The sequence below is a fragment of the Callospermophilus lateralis genome, chromosome 8, assembly GCF_048772815.1.
Source record: "Callospermophilus lateralis isolate mCalLat2 chromosome 8, mCalLat2.hap1, whole genome shotgun sequence".
In the NCBI taxonomy this organism is placed as follows: domain Eukaryota; kingdom Metazoa; phylum Chordata; class Mammalia; order Rodentia; family Sciuridae; genus Callospermophilus; species Callospermophilus lateralis.
In genome coordinates, this window is record NC_135312.1 from 32,885,089 (window position 1) to 32,903,354 (window position 18,266).

The following is an 18,266-nucleotide window of genomic DNA, read 5'->3' on the forward strand; positions in this document are numbered from 1 at the left end:
GTGTAAACCAAAACCAGGACTCCAAAGCCCTGAATGATTTGGGGGCCCGGGGAGGGATTAGTCTTGTCTCCGGATATTCCCTTCAGAAAATGGTGGTGAGAGGGGTGATGACTACCAATGGAGCGCAACTGGCTTCTTTCCGTCCAGAGGGAAGCCCAAGGGCAAACGCTCATCTGTATAACTGTGTCAATGAGGCAAACACTCAAAACTGCCTTCTGCCCTGGATGCTGATAATGTCAGGGAGGAAAGTGGCTGATGTAATCCTGGAGATGGGAGGAACATGGAGAGACTATTATCCATTACAGGAAGTCTCTTCCTGCTGCTTCCACTCTGGCTGTGGCTAGAAAGAAGACGGCAGAAGGTCTGGTTCTGAATTATCTTCTTGTGTGTAGATTGACAGGCAGTAGAATGGAAAGCAGCTTCAATTTGAGGGAAAAGCCCAGAAAGCCAGCATGAACGCAGACAAATTTGGGAAACAGTACCGTACTGTATTTTGAAATAATACTCGGTATTTATCTGGAGCGTCTATCTAATGGAGTAAAATGGAGAATTTCCTGAGGCTGGAAGATTGCAATCATCTGAGAAATGAGAACTGACACTGGGGTTTAATCGCCAAGAATGATACACAGACTTGCCCACCTATTCCCCTCGCGTGACAGAGGCATTATCATGGAAATTACACTTGGAGGTCGGAGAGTGAAATGACAAGAAGATGGTCTGTGCCAATAGTTTAAATGTCAAGAGGCACCAGGCCAAGAAGGTGCACAGACATAAATCCAGCAGTGGCACTGATGTAATTAGAGGCTTAGGCCAATTCTCAAAGCCAGGGCGGAAGCTGAACCATAGTCCTTATGGGAAAAGAGAGCATGAAGGTAATTAGAAAAAAAAGAAAAAAAAATGCTGAGGAAAGATATTTTACTTAAAGGAAAACACACACACACACACACACACACACACACACACACACAAAACCCTGAAATAAAACTCAGTGTCTGCATAGGGACCTTCATGGTCCTCAAACATGCATAAAACAGAACCAAGGGAGGAAGGGGCCACCCACATCTTTATAAGCTCAGTTTCAGCGCTGAGCTGCACGTGTATGGCAGAGTGTGTGTGAGTCCCTCCTAGGATCCCTTGGGCCTGGCGGAGCCCTGAGATCCATGTGACTTGTGAGCATGCAGGACAAGGATCTTGGGAGGGAATTTCACAAGCACAGAACATATTTCTTCTCCCTTGACTCTGCTTTCTAGTTTTTCCCTCCTTCTGCTATTGTTTAATTTTGTGGTTCAACTTTTTGAAGAATGGTGGGAGGTACTGTGTTAAGCAATGCTTCAAAAATGAAGCTCAGCTGCAAAGACTGCGTTACGAAAACTGGCCTCCCACGTCTTTCAAACCCATTGTGACTCTGCTTAAAACAAAACGTCAGATGCAAGAAGGACAGCAGGTAGTGAGTCTTACTCGTCTTTGTAAGCACAGCATCTGTGCCCAGCACACAGCAGGCACACATGGATGCCCTCTTAAGGAAACTGGCCACTTTATTTGCATAGCCCTGTCTTCTGTTCTGTGTTCTATTTCCAAGTAGAAGCCCCTAGGCTAACACTTGTGCTTTTGAGCAATCTTTTCTTGATCCTTATGAACCCATTAGTGAAAATGATTAAGTGACCAAATCTGGCACAAAATTATCCTGATGGAAGGGTGTCAGAGCCAAATGTGAGCAAGACCTTGTCAAGATATTAGCAAGGAACCAAGAAAAGTCACTGTAAAAGCAGATTTTTAAAAAGCATGAGGCTACCCAAGTAAAAATAAGAGTCAAAATCATTTCCAACTCTTTCTTTATGATTAGGCAAAGAACCTAATTGTTACTAACATTAAACATCTGCACAGTCTGTTTTCCAAAAGCTTTATAATAACATTATTTATTAACATATGCCAAAGAGATAAAAAATAGATTCTATGGCTAAAATAGATTTCTGGGAATAATAGGCAGCTCTTAATTCTCTGAATATGACCTAAGTTTATAAGTTGAAGTGATGCTTACATAGGATACTCATTAAGTATGCTTTAAATCCTATTTCAGGAAGTATATTTCAACTGAAATTTAGGAATATCTACAAGGTATGAATCATAAGTACAGAGATAAAATCATATACAGGATATTTAAGTGACTAAGTCCAGAACTTCCCCCCTTCCCAAAGTTTTTAAAAACATAACACTTTATTAGTGATTCTAACTTTTTAAAAAATAATAACAAAAGCAAATGACAGTTTTAAAGATAATGTAAAATGCACAGATTCTGAGAAATTTCTTTGGAAGCCTACTAACACCTTGTCTCACAGGGCGAGAAAGTGATTTGACAAAGCGTGACCTTGAGCCTAGTCTGCCCAGTGGGTAAGATTCAATAAGTGGACAACAAAGAGGAAAATCCTTAGGTGTCATGGTGATTAGAAGGGAGGAGATGGGGCATTGTCATGAGCATATTTCAGATTTTAGTTAGACCAATTTTATGGATTAGAACACGATAACTCAAAGAAGATTTAAATTTAGGATATAGGCAATATTATAAATTAGCAGGCAAGGGACCATAGAGTCAGTAATGAGCCCTCAGAAAGATGCTCGGCTATTTGGAAAATGACCCAGTTTATACCTCCCATCCTGCTATTCCCCCAAAACAAATTCTGGCAGTAGGATCAAAGATTTAAGTGTAGAAAACAGAAGCCTAACAGAAATAGCCCAAGATGAAAATGCAGGTAAATAATCTTTTTTTTTTTTCCCCCAAATATGTGTGCTGGGATTAAAGTGATAGCCTTGTGCATTAAAATGCTCAATCTACCACTAGCTGCATCCCTAGCCCCAATAACCAATTTTAAGTACAAATAACAGCAAGAAAACTGTGGATTCAAGTTATGAATAATACTTATTGATGATTGTTAGGGCTCACATTCAAAAGCTCTGCTGACAAATTCCATCCCAGTGTGTGAACCTCAGGTCTTGAGTGAATGAATTGGGTAACCTCACATTTACAGATTCTGAGTAGGATAACTTCAAGAAACTTTTAAAGATCAAAAACTTGATCAAAAGATAAAGTCGCTTTTATTGAAATCTGACAACATTGAGAATTTACCTGCAGCAAATGACAGCTTTGCACGACAAAGCTAGATCCAGGAAATACTGCCGGACTCCGAAGGTTAAGGCATACTTGAGGGTCTTCCCATCAATTATAAGAGCAAAATCGTTCTCTTTCCGAAGAGCATCCCCAAGGGTAGTACAGTGCCGACTGAGGGTTTCCCTGGTTGCCTGGAATATTAAACACAAAGTCCATCAACATTTACTCCCTTTGTTCTACTCACATGCCTTCAGGATGTTTGGTAACTACATTTAGTTATCTTTAGTGTTTTTTTATCTTTCAAATTGCTTTTGCAAACTCTCACTCATTTGGGTCTCACAATAGTCCCTTAGAAGAGATTGGACAAAGGTTATCTGACAAACTCCACGGAAGTCACACATCTGTTGGCAGCAGGGCTGGGCTGGGACCGCAGGTTACCCATTCCTTGGCTGACTCTGCAGTCTTTGCTCATTATTCTAACCACACAATCACAATACGGCAAGAATATTTTCAGTAAATTATCTTGTTAAAAACCAAACCACTGTTCTAATTTATGAACTAGTCAAAATTGCTTTGCCATGAACCAAGGGGAAAAGTTGGGGAATACAATTTCAATAATTTATGGGTATTCTCTCAAAAGTACTCAACGCTATTGAAATTTAATTCACAGAAACCTTGAGGAGGAAATGCAGGATTTGTAATCTCTTGCCACTTCATGAATTGGCTTCTACAACTTTAATCATAATTTTGTGATACTGTATTTTAGCTAGAGATGGTGACATGTGGCTTGGTAATCTTTTTTTTTTTTTTTGATCAGGGATTGAACCTAGGGGTGCTTAACTACTGAGCCACATCCCTAGTCCTTTTTAATTTTTTTTTTTTTTTTTTTTTGAGATAGGGTCTTGTTAAGTTGCTTAGGGCCTCACTAAGTTGCCAAGGCTGGCCTCTAACTTGCCATCCTTCTGTCTCAGCTTTCCAAATTACTGGGGTTGCAGATGTGTGCTGTTGTGCCCAGTTTGGTTTGATAATCTTGATGGATCAAATAAAAGAAACCCTCCCACCAACGAAGACTTCACTTTTAGACACAATGAAAACCTTCACTGTTAAGAAAAGCTTTGTTTGCTTCCACCTTACAGAAGGGATGCATTTGTTTTCTCTGTCTAGAATTGCTTTCCCAGCTCTTCAGAGGGAAACAGTTTCTAGATATTTAGTTTTTCTCCCCAAATCCTATAGACTTCCTATAACTTAATGGAGTCAACTTCCTGTTTCAATGAGCCCTAACATTGTGAAGGAACACAACACTGTCCCTGCACAGGGAAACACAAGGAACAAAACTCTGCTAACAAATTCCATCCCAGTGTGTGAACCTCAGTGTGTGAACCTATTAGATCATTGTTCTGAGGGCTACGTCTTTAGTTATAAATATTAAATAAAATATATATTTATATAATAAAATACAGGTATGATAAAAATATAATACACTCACATCATAATTTTTATTATATTGATAGCTTGTATAATTAATGTTCTAATTTAAGGGTGTTGCGTAGTCATTTCACAGTTAATTCACAAAGAGGGAGGTGAAGGCATAGGTAATTAAAATTTTATATGGGGGATTTTCGAAGGTGTTTCTGTAAATGTATTCAAATGTGGTTCACACTACGTTCTGGAATTTCAGAATCTGTTTATCAAAATAATAGACCACATTGTACTGTAAAATGAGACTGCCCAACTTTCCCGACACTGGAACTTCACTCAACAGCTTCACGGCTACCCTCCCCTCTCCCCCATTCCCCATTACCTACAGTGACACAAAGGACCACCAGATAGAATTCTTCGAGAAATTTTCTGTTCACACTTTACATTGGGGGCTGTTTTAATTTACAGGCCTTACTCTATTTCCTGCTGGAAATGTTTGGCCCAAGAGGATTTAAGAGAAGGAGGTGAAAAATACCCACAAAGTTGTTTAAGCAGAATTTACTGATGACAATTTATAGTATACTACCCTAGATTGAGTAAATGAACAAACAAGGAAGTCAATGAACTGACATAAAATACTTAGTATGTGCTTTACACCAGGCACTTTTTTTTTTTTTTTTTTTTTGGTATCAAGGATTGAATCTGGTGGCACTTAACTACTGAGCCTCTTCCACAGTCTGTTTTTAATTTTTTTTTTTTTTTAAATTTTGAAACAGGGTCTCGCTAACTTGCTTAAGGCCTAAGTTGCTGAGGTTGGCCTTGAAATTGCCATCCCCTCCTATACAGTCTCCTGAGCCACTGGGATTACAGGCATGTGCTATGGTGCCTGGCTCACACTGGTCACAGTTTTAAGGGCTATATGTATACATTTAAGTCCACACTTAGTTTTAGCCTGTGCACAGGTGCTATTTATCTCCCTTCTGCCGTTGAAGAAGATGAGACAGCCCTATATCTTAGTTCCCTGATCAAAATCCAACTGCAATTAAATTCAGAATTAAATTTTTGTGCTAGCTTGTCTTTCTCTGCCCAATCCAGGAAAAAGAAACCATACTTTGGAAGTACCAGGCAGAGCAAGTCATACAAGGAATGCCCACACCATTTCTTTAGTTGTTTCCCTCCTCATTTGCCTTTCATCTTTTTTTTTTTTTCCCACCAATAGAGCTCTCAAACAAATCTAAAACACAAATCGTGTCTCTTCTTGCTCTACAATATTTCCAGAACTTCTTGCTGCTGCTGAGATGACCTCCAAGCTCCTTAAAATGGTTCTTACCGTTTCCCACACTCTAATCTCACCTAGGGTCCTTCACAGCACCCTCTGCCATCGTGCCTCTTGCATTTCCCTCTCCCGGAATGCCAGAAGCCTGCCCTATGTTCGGAGCTCCTGGGTCACTCCATGTAACTCAGCCTTTGCTAGCAAAACCCTGCGTCCTTTGAGGAGAGAGATCAGGACTAACCTGCCTCCCCGAAACAAATAGTACCTGTAATCACATGTGCTCAGGAAGTGTAGTTATTGAATGAGAGAACTGATAAATAATAATTTCATTCCACTGTCAGCATTCCATTTCCCCTTTATTATGGGGGTGGGGGTGGGAGAGGAAGGGAGGTAGTGAATGAATATGTATCTTCTTTTCCTTGTTCTCTAATTTTCTTTCCTTTCCTTTCTTTCTTTTCTTTTCTTCTTTTTTTTTTTTAACATATTTATTTAATTATTTATTATGGTGCTGGGGGTTGAACCTAGAACTTTCTGCATGCTAGGGCAGTGCTCCACCAACTGAGCCACCTCTCCAGCCCTATTCCCTAATTTTCTAGGGAACAAATAATTTAATACTTCAACAGTCTTTCAAACACAGGCATTGTTCACTAAACTGCTTCTGTAATTTGTTTTGTTTTGTTTTAAGTTATTGCCTGAGTGACTTCTGAGCTGACAACCTGAAATGAAACCTGAGAAGGACTCTGGGAGAACTTTAAGTTTCTTTAAAGATCAGCTGCAAAAGGCAAGTCAAGTGGACCCAGCACTGTGAACTGTCCTCATTAAGACCCACTGTGGGTCCTGCCTTCCCCACTCTCCCTCCTTTCTCAGGCATTCTCTCACACTTTAACATTCATTGCAAACTCTCTTATTTGTGGCATCAGTACCCCTGGGTTTCCTTGGTGACTCTCACAGATCTTCAGCAAATCAAGAGGTGTCAGGAGACAAAGAGAGGTAACATTTCAGGAGGGGAGTGGACACCTTCCCACAGCCCTCTCTTCTGTCAGCCTTCCTAGGGTGAAGGTAACAGCAAGGACAGAGCTGCAAACATGTTCCTATTTTAGTTTACAGTTTTATAAGTAGCTCTGCTCTTGGCTGTGTGCTGCAAGTTACAAGTTATGTTTTATCCTTATTTACTGCCGGGAGTATTTTAAAATTCTTTTATTTATGAAAGTCGATTGCTTCTCCCCTAAGCCTGGGAGTCATACTTTATGGCCATATTGCATTGAAGCTCATCTCCTGTAGCTCCAGATAAATTTATTACGGTATTAGCTGCTGCTTTGTTTTTCTCTTTGGCTACTGAAGGGGGAAATGTTTAAATATTTAAACTTAGTGACTTGTGAAAGTGAAGATACATAATTGAGAAGCTAAATCAGAAAGAGGATCAAAGACCACAGAGCACAACACGATCCAAGGTCTGTATCCTCTTGTTCTGCATGTTTTTATTTGTGGGCTGAATATAAAACAGTACCAGAGAGGCCTTCTGAAGTAAAGGCAGTTGGTGGGGGACAAGTAGGAAAGGGGTCAGGCCAGAGTGAAGGTGGCCAGACAGGTAAAGGAGGAGCCACAGGTGATGTGGGGTTTGTGTGCACCACCAACTGGGTCTTTCTAGTCGCCACTCCAGTCCACTCTCCCTGTGCCTAGCACCCTACACAGCAAGGCATTCCCAGTACAAACCTGCCACCAAGCTTTCCTGTCTTGCCTGTTTCAGTTTCAGTGCAATCAACACGGTTTCTCCCCTCAGTCTTGATAGCACAGAAAGGAAAAGGCCCCTTTGAGAGAGGGCAGGCTACTCCAGGCCTTTTCTTCTCTCCTGATTACAAATTTGGCCCTTGTCACCCAGCAAATGTCTACCTCCCTCACCGAGAACATTCACACACTGATGCAAGAACAAATTCCTTCAATTTTCTTCCCTTAAACTTCCCCTTCTCCTGAAGTCTGGAGCTGAATTTGGAACAACAATCTAGCTCCTTTCCTCGTTCTCCCCATGGGCCCTATTTTTTTTCAGGGTCTTTAAGCCTACAAACAAGGTCATGATTTTCTTATTTTAAAGTTCATGAATAAGTAAGCCGAGAATCATTCCCTTGACTCTATTTCCCAGAGTCCTACGGGTGACTGAGAAGACTTCCATCTCTGGATTCTCCAAATACTTCATCTCTGCTTTTATAACATGGCATGATGTGTGGTATCTTGTGTTTGTATCGCTACCTTCTGTTTGGGATGAGGCCCTGATGAAGAGATAATAAAAGAATGACCTCATTTATTAATTATGTCAGAACACCTTGTGGGAAGTTCAGTTGGCTTTCTCCTGTGACTACTTTGAGGATGGTTTTCTGCTGCTTGTAAAACTCTCGTATAATCTCGGACACTCTGAGTTAGGATAAAGAAAATGTTACTGTGCTTTTCTTATTATAGAGGACATGGAGCACAGAGGTAATTAGGATCCAGCATGGCCTCAACATCTAATTCTCCCTCAAATAATAAAAAATTATCTAATGAGTATAGTAGGATGAACTCCTAGACTAGCAACTTAGTGATCAATCCAGGTGGTATAACACTTGACCAAGAAGTAAAGATTATCTACTGGATTTATAAGAAACATGCCTGGCAAACAGTTAACATGTTCACAGAACACCCTCCAATAAAATAATATAGCACAACAGCTATCTTTAGGAAATCAGAGACTGGAAGCCTTATTGTAATCTTTTCATTACTTTTACATGACCTCCAACAAGGAAACCCTTGATAAAAATCACAGAGAGCGCCTTAGACAATGAAACCTGACACAGTTTTAGACTGAACTACATCGGAAGCCCTGATTTGTTTGAAAAGTATCATAGTACACAAGTTGTCATTTTCACTTTGGCAAAACTCTGCTTGGAACAGTCTAAAGAACCCAGAGGCCAGATGTGCAAAGAACATGTTAGGCCACCTAAGAACTATGTTTTTGATGGCCCAAAATGTAATGTTGCAGAAAAGCACCTGCCAAAAAAAGAAAAAAAAAAAGTCTCTTTTCACTCTTTTCCAGTGTCTAGTCCCTTTGTTTCTTTCCTGATTCCTTTCAGAGGTTTTACAGGAAAGATATTTTTACTTAGGAATAAATCCAAGGAACACCCTAGTGGAGAATGTGGAAGTGTCCCTAAGGAAAGGGAAGGAAAAGCCCATGGCTTTCAACTTGAAGACAGTTAGCCAAGAGTTCACAGAGCAGAGACAGAGCAAAGAAAGGTTAAGTGAGCAGAGTCCGACACACATTGCCTAATGGTAGTGCCTCTCACACCTTGCTCTGGGGCCACAGTTACTTGCAGTGACAGCTGATAATGTGTGATTGCTCATATATATTACAGAGGACAGCCATCAGCAAGGGTAACTCCAAATAAAAAAGTTAAAAGGAAAAAAAGCCTACCTATATTTATTTATTCAAAACATAGTTTGGTGTTTGGGTCCAAATACAAATAAGTATCTGGCATTGGTATTTATCCCTAGCTATCTACAAAGTGTGTGCAGGACAGATGATAAACTTATATTACAAGAAGGTTTCTATTCCCAGGAAGGAATATATGAATATATACATATATATATGTATGTATGTATATATATATATAAATTCTGGAAATTGCACTTTGATTTTTAGAGGCATTGTTTAATAATGGATTTATTTGTTATGGGATGAATGTTTGATGTTCTCCCAAAATTCATATGTTGAAATATATACCTAGTATGATCATATTAGGAAGCAGGGCATTTGGGAGGTGACTACATTAAGGAATGGAGACCTCATGAATGGAATTCATGTCTTTATAAAAGAGATCCTGGAGGGCTCCCTTCCCATTCCATCATGTGAAAAACACAAGACACCATGAACCAGGAAGCAGGTCCATTAGAGATACCAAATCTGCTGATAACATGATGTTAGACTTTCCAGCTTCCAAAACTGTGTGACATAAATGTTTCTTGTTTAAAGCTACCCAGTCTATGGTAGTTTTGTTATAGCAGCTAGACTGAACTAAGGCACTTTTGTTGTTCTTGGATTTGTTCTTTTCCTTTACGAATTAAGTGAATGAGCATAAAATCAGGGCTAATGTTGAATCACTTTTGAAAGACATATAACTTTCACCTTTGTGAATAGGTACTTAAGTTTATGAAGCCTGTACTTCCCACTTAATATCAGCACCACAATTTTCCACATTGTTTCCTTAGAAAGGGCAAAATGCAGTAAACTGTTAGAAACTCTTACAGAAATCTTGCTGAACCAAGATGGTGAATCCTCTGAAACAAGGTAACTGTCTGGAGGCCGAGCTACTCTTCAGAACTCATGAGTGCATGCAGACAGATGACGAACTAATACAGAGAAAGCATTTTCTGTCCAGAATGTACAAATTTGCAGCCACATAAAACTGGGCTGTGAGAAAGTGGAGGCTAACATTTGGGGCACACATGATACTTGTTGGGCACTGATAATACTGGACACAAAATGATGCTATATTGTAAAGAACCAAGTTCCAGAAGCCAAAACATACCCTTTGGCTCAGAACTCAAAGTTCTCTTCAACTTCAGGTGGATGTAGAGTCCAAGGTAAAGATAAGGTAATTAAACATTTTCATCTACCTTGAAAAGGGAAAATTATATGCTTTACTTTGAAAAATTCCTTAATGGAAAAATTAAACAAGAAATAAGAAGCATTTTCAACCACTAACTTAAGATCACAAGAATTCTTAACCCCTCTTGGATTTGATTAGGCAGCTACACAGGCTCAGCCTTCTAGAAAAGGTTATATCACATATTACATGAAAAAGCAATTTGAGCTATGCACAGTGGGGCACACCTTTAATCCCAGCAGCTTCAGAGGCTGAGGCAGGATTACTGAGATTTCAAAGCCAGCCTTAGCAACTTAGTGAGGCCTTAAGCAACTCAGTAAGATCCTGTCTCTAAATAAATATAAAAAAGAACTAGGATATAGCTCAGTGGTTGAGTGCCCCTAAGTTCAATGCCTAGTACCAAAAAACAAAACAAAACAAAAAACAAACAAAAAAAGCATTATGAATAAGTTGATTTCATGTCTTACTCCTTATGATTTGTCTTTTCATCTGATTCACTCCTGAGAGTATTAATATGGTATCAGAGAGGCTTGAGTTGCATCCTTGCTGATACTTGCCGGCTCTTTCTTCAGACAGGTTACCTAACTTCTTGAATGGAGGTTTTATCATTAGTGAGATTGGGGGAACATCTGTTTTTTAGAGTGACTGCAGTGATAAAATGTGCTGACTCCTTTACTTACTTGTGAAGAAAGTGCCCTGCTCAGAGTTTGGCATAAAGCCAACATCGAAGAAAGCCCAAAAACCTACTATAAGGTACCAACCCATAATGAAGAAACATCGGCATGCTGTGGACTACTGCATAACCCAGGGAGCGTATTACTGAATCATCTTAAGTTTTCCTGTGAAATCTCCAATTTTACGTCAACCTGCCTTTTGACTGCTAACATTCAACTCTACCAGCTAATTCTTTGATTATATAAAAAATATCTGGCTGGCATAGTGGTGCACATTTGTAACCCCAATGACTGGGAGGCTGAGGCAGGAGACTGTAAATTCAAGGACAGTCTCAGCAACTTAGTGATTCTAAGTTTCAAGATAAAAAAAAAAACTGAATCCCTAATACCAAACAAAACAAAACAAAAAACCTCTGGGAAACTGTTTGCCCTTCAGTTCTGGGAATGAGAGTATTATCTTTTCTCTTATAGCACACAGCTCTTGGCACATGGCAGGAGAAGAAATATTCATAAAACCACCCGCTGTTTTTCTTTATCTCTTAATTTCTGCCTCCAAACTGAGAGAACTCCTTTGACAGTTACAAACTTATGTGGAGTTTCTTCTCTCTTTGTATATTTTTTTTGCACAGATAATCAAATAAAAATATATTGATTTAAAAATAACTGATGATGAGAGAAAACACACAGGGCTAGTCTTGCTGGCATATTCTTGGGATAGAACATCATCAAGTCAAAATCTTAGGTACTGTTTGTTCTTAAAGCAGAGAAATAAAATTTACCTTGGAAAGTGGGGTGGAGGATAATTTACCTTAGTTTGCTAATTATTTGCCTTTTAAAACCTACTATAAGTTAATCTAAAATGTCAAATAAGAGGACATAGATATACACATGAATCTTAAATTAACACATTTTATCAGCTATTTTGGTGGTTTGTGGCCCCACTTCATCATCATTTAAAGAAATCAAGTATTTACAAATTTACAGCCAAATAATGTTTCATTCCTTTTCTACTTTTACACTCTCCAAATGTTTACACCCTAAAATTACGAATTAACTGAACATTCCAAGAACATTCCTAATAATATACTGTGACCATATCAAGTATGGACAATGTTGACACGTTCTTAAAAAGTGAGTTATGACTCCAACGATAACAACCTGGATAAACCACTGGGTATAACTTATTTTTCTACAATGTGTTAGTGATTCAATGAAATACTGGACATTCCATATACTCCTACACAATGCATATTATCAATGGCTCTTCTAGTTACTCTAGGCAGTGATAAAAGAACATACACTTAAGAGCAGAAAGAAACTATGTTCATCTACAATTGGCTCATTTAGTATGCAACCCAGTCAGGATTGCTAGCTCTTTTTGATATAGTTTTTGATCAAAGACCTCTGGTGTCTCTAAATTCCTAAACTGGAATACAATGTTTAAAAGCATATGCATACAGAACCAAACCAATATAGAACAATTTTTCCAAAATGGGTAGGGGTAGACAGAAGGTGAAGTCATTGAAACCACATGATCAGAGAGGCCCCCCAAAATGGCTGAGTGGGGAAAAAAGCCAAAAGAAGTGCATTTAATCGATATGTGTTGTTAAAGATAATGGAGAGAGGGAAAGAGACAAAACAGAAAAAAAAAAAAATCCATGCTTTGCTGATACTCAGATTGGGTCTTCCAAGGCCGGGGTAGATGTACAGCACTAATTGAGAACATAGTCCAATCTCCCCAAGGATCATGCCATCTGGAAAAGGTCAAGGTTCACAAAATGGAAGCAGGTAAGAGGAAGAAGTTGTAGCACTGGAGAAATTGCTCTTGGCCCCTTAGGAGAGGCCTGGGATTTGGGATTATGATAGGTTCCATGAGGCAAATAAGTCCGTGAGGCATCTACTCTCACTCAGGGAACAAAGGCAGAGAAGTGTCAGATCTGTGTCCAGACTGGGTTTCAGCACTGGGGCAGGGATGTGCAGCAGAGAAAGACAAATCCAGGGAAAGGAAGGAAGAATGAGGGAGGGGATATAATTATATAATTTAAATAGTTTTATGGATAAAGGCTTTTACCAAAGCCCTCATGGTAATTACTCTAAACCACCACTGAAAGCCTCCTAAACACGATTTTGAGCTTGGTATGAAGTATTCTCCAGTGGCGGCTGTGATTCAAATGCTAAAGGGAGCATTTTGGGAGGAACTGGGTCGGCAGACATCCAGTCTCTCGCATTGCCTTCAATTCAGTCAGGAAGAGGTTGCTTAGAATATACAACCAGTTTTCTGAAAATAAGCAAATTACCAAATCAACCATTTGGAGAAGGCAAAAACCGGAGCCTATGAGAAACTGTTCCCAGAACCACAGAGAAAGCTAACGTTGGGCCATTTTCTTAATGACTTGAATTAATTACTAGAGGAATACAGAAGAATTGTAATCTGCCATATTTTCTCAGTGTAGATCCCCAATACACACCATTTCCTTTATTTCACATATACACTCAGTTCTATCGATAAAACTAAACCTAGGTCTTTCTTTGGTTCTGTAAGTGCAAGGTAGCAGGATGACCCCTTGGTGGCTTTGTGGGAGTGAACCTGGTCATGAGTTGATGAAACAAGCTACAACACCTGGGGGTTGCCTCTCAGAATGCTTTTACCTATAATCGAGTCCTTCTGTCATTAGAGAAGGTGTGGTGATTTAAACACAAAAGCAAAACTAAATAAAGACATAGCTCTGAGATTTGGATCACTCAAGGTGGGCATTCAGAATCCTGCATTAGATAACTGTGTGAACTCAAAGTCTCCATGTACATATGGAAGGGGGAAGATATAGCACCAGCCCTATGGGAGTAGAGAATTTTGCATCAGAAACTCCTGGCACATAGTAGGTCTCCTAGACCCCTTTATTTTCATGAATGTACTGACTCATCAAAGGTGTGAGCAGGAGACGTGAAGAGGGCATAAGAAAATTTCTCCATTCAGAAATGTCCACAGGCATGTGGGGAGATAGCAAGGGGGCAGACTGGTTAGAAAGCACTTATCTGTAATTCTAGGTCTTGGGAACTCTGGGAAGAGTTCAGATGTCTAGCCAAAATGAGGAAAAGAATTCTGAGGCTTGGGGGAGGAAGCATTTCCTGAAATAGAAATACTGTGAATTTGTGAACAACTTCACTTAGGGCTCTGCACACAAACTGGGCACACTGAATTTTGTTTAAAAAGGGGGACACATTTAGTTCCGTGAGACCAAACAATGGGTTTGATGAAACTTCTTCAACCACATACTTTGGCCTGTAGCAGACACTGTCTTAAATCAGGGGAAAGGAAAATAGATTATTTGTTCAAATGTTATTTTCATTCTTGAGTAATGTTTACATTTTTTCACTAACCTATTCCTTTCAAAGGTAATGCATTTGGCTCTCTTCACTGAAGACTACTTGGAGGAAGCAATGTGCCAGACAGGATATGAATAATCTTCCTACCTTGGGGCACTGCAGAAAACTACCTCTGCATCTGATAGGGATACACTAACACCTTAAAAGTTAATCTAAGATCTTAAGATTTCAAGCCCAAAGTTGAACTAGCTTTGCTGACGGTAAAAGAAAATTCATGGTGTTGAAACGCCAACACTGGTGGTGGAAAGAAACTCAGTGTGGTTTAAAACCTGCCTAAACTATTTGTCAAAGCAATACAAAATGTATTGTATTAGACTCAGGGGACATATCAAAATAAAACCTGAAGTAGCCCACATTCCCCCCTCACCCCACTTCTTTTCTGGAGTCAAGTCAATAACTTGCTTATTCTGGATTTCTTTCAGAAGCCATTCACCAGTGGCTGGTTCCCAAAACAGTGAGGTTTGTCTGCATAATATATACAAGTTGAGCTTAAAAGGGTACAGATGACAACTTCAGCATTTATGTCCTAAATGTGCTATAAGTTATAGTCAAAACTTACATGCTATTAGAAAGTCAAATACAGCTAGAAAAAAAAATAGTCATTCCATAAAGGGTTTGCTTTTACTCTAGTGTTGAAAAAATTGTATTTTAATGCTTGTTAATGTAATATCCAACGTGGCCAACAATTCATTTTCTGAAAAAATATATCAGGCAGGGGAAACACTGGTATCCATAATCAAACCTACAGCTAGTTTGGGGCCATATTCTTAAATTAAGTAGAGAAATTTAAGTAATTTAAGAGCAAGGCAGCTGTTTAAAGTTATCTCTTACAGCAGATGGAAATGAAGAACTCTCCTCTCCCAGGAATAATAGTGCTAGAAGAAATAGTAATGATGAGGATCATGACCACAGTCAATATTTCTTGAGTGCTTACTACATGCATGTCAACTATTTCTAAGCATTAAACAGGAGCACTGTCTTCTTTAGCCCTCAGATCATTCCTAGGAAATGAATATTTTCATTACTCTTATTTTTCAAACGTAGCAGCTGAGGGTAAGAAAAAGTTATTTTTATATTATATTCCAGAATCAAATGACTTAGCTACATTCCTCAGTGCTGCTTAGCTGTCTTTTTGATTAGGAAACTCTTTCTAGATTCCTATTTTGAGGCATAATTATATCTGTCTACTAACATTTTCAGGTGTCAAGGCTTTAATCCAGCACCCGGTCCAAAATAGAAAGCACTGAAGACACATAAGCTCTTGGTTTTGTTAGGACCAGAACAGCCACGCACAGAATCCTGCAGAGTGGTCAGAGTTCACTTTTCATAGGAGGTCAGAAAGCTGAATTTTTCTGTAGGGTCAATGATACTTGGCTTCTCCCAGAAAGTGTGGTGGCTGCTCCCCCTGCACCTCTCAGGAAAGTCTGGCAGTAGAAAGGCGGGGGAACAACAGTAAGAATGGATTTAAGTTCTAGCTTTACCAGATTCCACAGCTCCCCCTACAAAAGAGATGCTAGAAGGTGAGTCTTATGTTAAGGGTACATCACGAGAAACTCAAGAAAGATGGTTTTGGTACCGAGGAGACATCTATTTATTCCTTTATGTCATACAGTGAGTAGCATAAGAAATGATAATCCTTCACACTCTGGGCTTGACAGATGACATGGTGGTGAGCTATCTCAATGAAACAAACCTCCATCATTTTTCTATCACGTAGAAACTTTGATCAGACCAAGATGAAAGAGTACAATTTTGAGTTGCCTGAAAGTATTTCCAGAGATTCACAGAGTTGGTATGCTATGAGGCTCTTGTATAGTATTAAAACTATATTTCTTAGTATATCATAAACCCAATCCTTCCAGAACTGTTTTAGTGTATTTTGAAAGACTTATTAAAATTAGAAATCGGGTCATAGTATCAAATTCTCTAGTTCTTAGCTCACAGTTTAGATGTTTCCAGTTTTGACAGACTTTGAAGAAATTATTTGATGACAAACTCAAAGATATAACTCAAAGATGCAAAAGGGATGCCTTAGATACAGGTTATTCAGTAGAAGGGGCTTCTCAGAGGTTTGTGGGCTATTTCCTGAGCCTTGCTGTGGAGTCAGGGAGGAAGTATAAAAATGTTCTTCAAGCCAGCAATCTGGAAATTCTGTCTTTGCAGATGCTTAGGGAAATGTTTTATATGAAGAGCATAATCAAAACTCCTATTAAAGAGGCTCAAATAGTATACAACAAATTATAGAAATGAAATAGTTATTGAAAATTCTGATCAACTTTAGGTGAGGCTTATCTATAAAATTCTTTTCTAAATTAAAAAAAAGAATCAAGTTTTTTTGCTTGAGAAATTCTTTTGGTGACGGGCATTTTACAAGAGACTCTCCTTCTGTTTGTTTCTTCAATTGTAGTTTGGTTTAATGCATTTACTTAAAGGATTTAAAAAACATCCAAGAGTTACTCCCCACCCCCACAAGCACAACAACCATGCTAAAACTCCAAAAGAAAGAAAGCCCAGTAGCATTTTTTTTTTTTTTTTGGTGATGATCTATATTTTGGGAGACGATGATCTCTGTTAATAGAATCACTAGGAGAAACAGTTTTCTATGTGAAATTTCAAGATCTTTGAATATAATACTTTATAAAAGTTTAATATAAGAGAAAGAGATTGATCTGTTCAATTTTAACAGTATTAGGAATAACATTTTGCAGAAAATTTGAACAGTTCATAGCAATATGTATCACTTATGTAAAAGAGAATCTACAGTTATAATTTGTTCCCTTAAGAAAAAATTAAAACGTGGAAAAATAGTTTTTAATAACAAAGATAATCATCATGCAAAACAAGTTACAAGCAATGGGAACACTGTTCTTTCCACAAAATTTCATAACATCTCCTTTTCACATGTGCCATGTATTGGGCTAACCATACTAATCCTATGCCAAACGTGATGTTCTCTCTAAAGGCAGCAAAACTTGGCTCACAGAAGCTTTTTCAACTTGCACAGTTAGTCTGGGACAGAACTGTGCTCTCAACCACTGGGCTGTTTCAGAGAATAATTTGAGTGTGCTCGTTAAAATTGTCACTTGACAAAACACACACTCACAATTCATTTCTTAAGATGTTATGTTCCTAAGTTTATTACTTGTTAATTATTCTTTATGCTCATGCAGTGATAATCCTATTTCCTCTTATTATCTATCAGTACAATTTAAACATAGATAGGATGTTTTTCTTTTCTGTGGCAATGAAAAACAAATAATGATGTTCCTACGGGCATCCTAGCACTTCACATGATTTGCCTGAAACCTCAGCCATGGATTTTATGACACAAGATAGGAAGTCGCTATGCAAAGTGATGTTTCCTTTCCTGCTGAGAAACAAATGAGTGTACCCCAGCAGGTCTGACCCTAAACAGCCGGATTTGTAGTCACCACTTAACTCCCTGGGAGAAAACCTTCCCCAGACAGTGGTGCAGAATGCTTGGCGGGTAGGAGCTGGACAAATTAGTGCTAATTCATTCATACTGTCTGCCTCCTGCCCCAACCTGCCACTTGAATGGATAAGGAGATTCTTAACCATCCTACTTTTAAAACATCAGATATGATGAAGTACTACCAAAGTTAAAACTGATACATGACTTTTAAAAATAATGGAACTCACCAATTAAAAAAATGGAATTCTTAACAATTATGCAGTAACTTGCTCCTCAAATATTTATAGCATAATCCTTACACCTGAGACAGTTTTCTGGACGCTGAGACAGAGGCTAAAGCTGAACAGAC

At 38.8% G+C, this 18,266-nt stretch overlaps 1 protein-coding gene across 5 annotated transcripts in view; it reads right to left on the minus strand.

The window, feature by feature from the left end:
* The window catches only part of Atp8a1 (ATPase phospholipid transporting 8A1), a 213,305-nt gene that overhangs the window by 65,209 nt on the left and 129,830 nt on the right, over nucleotides 1–18,266 (minus strand). For all 5 annotated transcript variants that reach the window (XM_076865343.2, XM_076865340.2, XM_076865342.2 and 2 more), the window contains one exon: nucleotides 3,122–3,294. In XM_076865343.2, coding sequence (XP_076721458.1) covers nucleotides 3,122–3,294 — 173 coding nt within the window. The remainder of the gene's footprint in view (nucleotides 1–3,121; nucleotides 3,295–18,266) is intronic.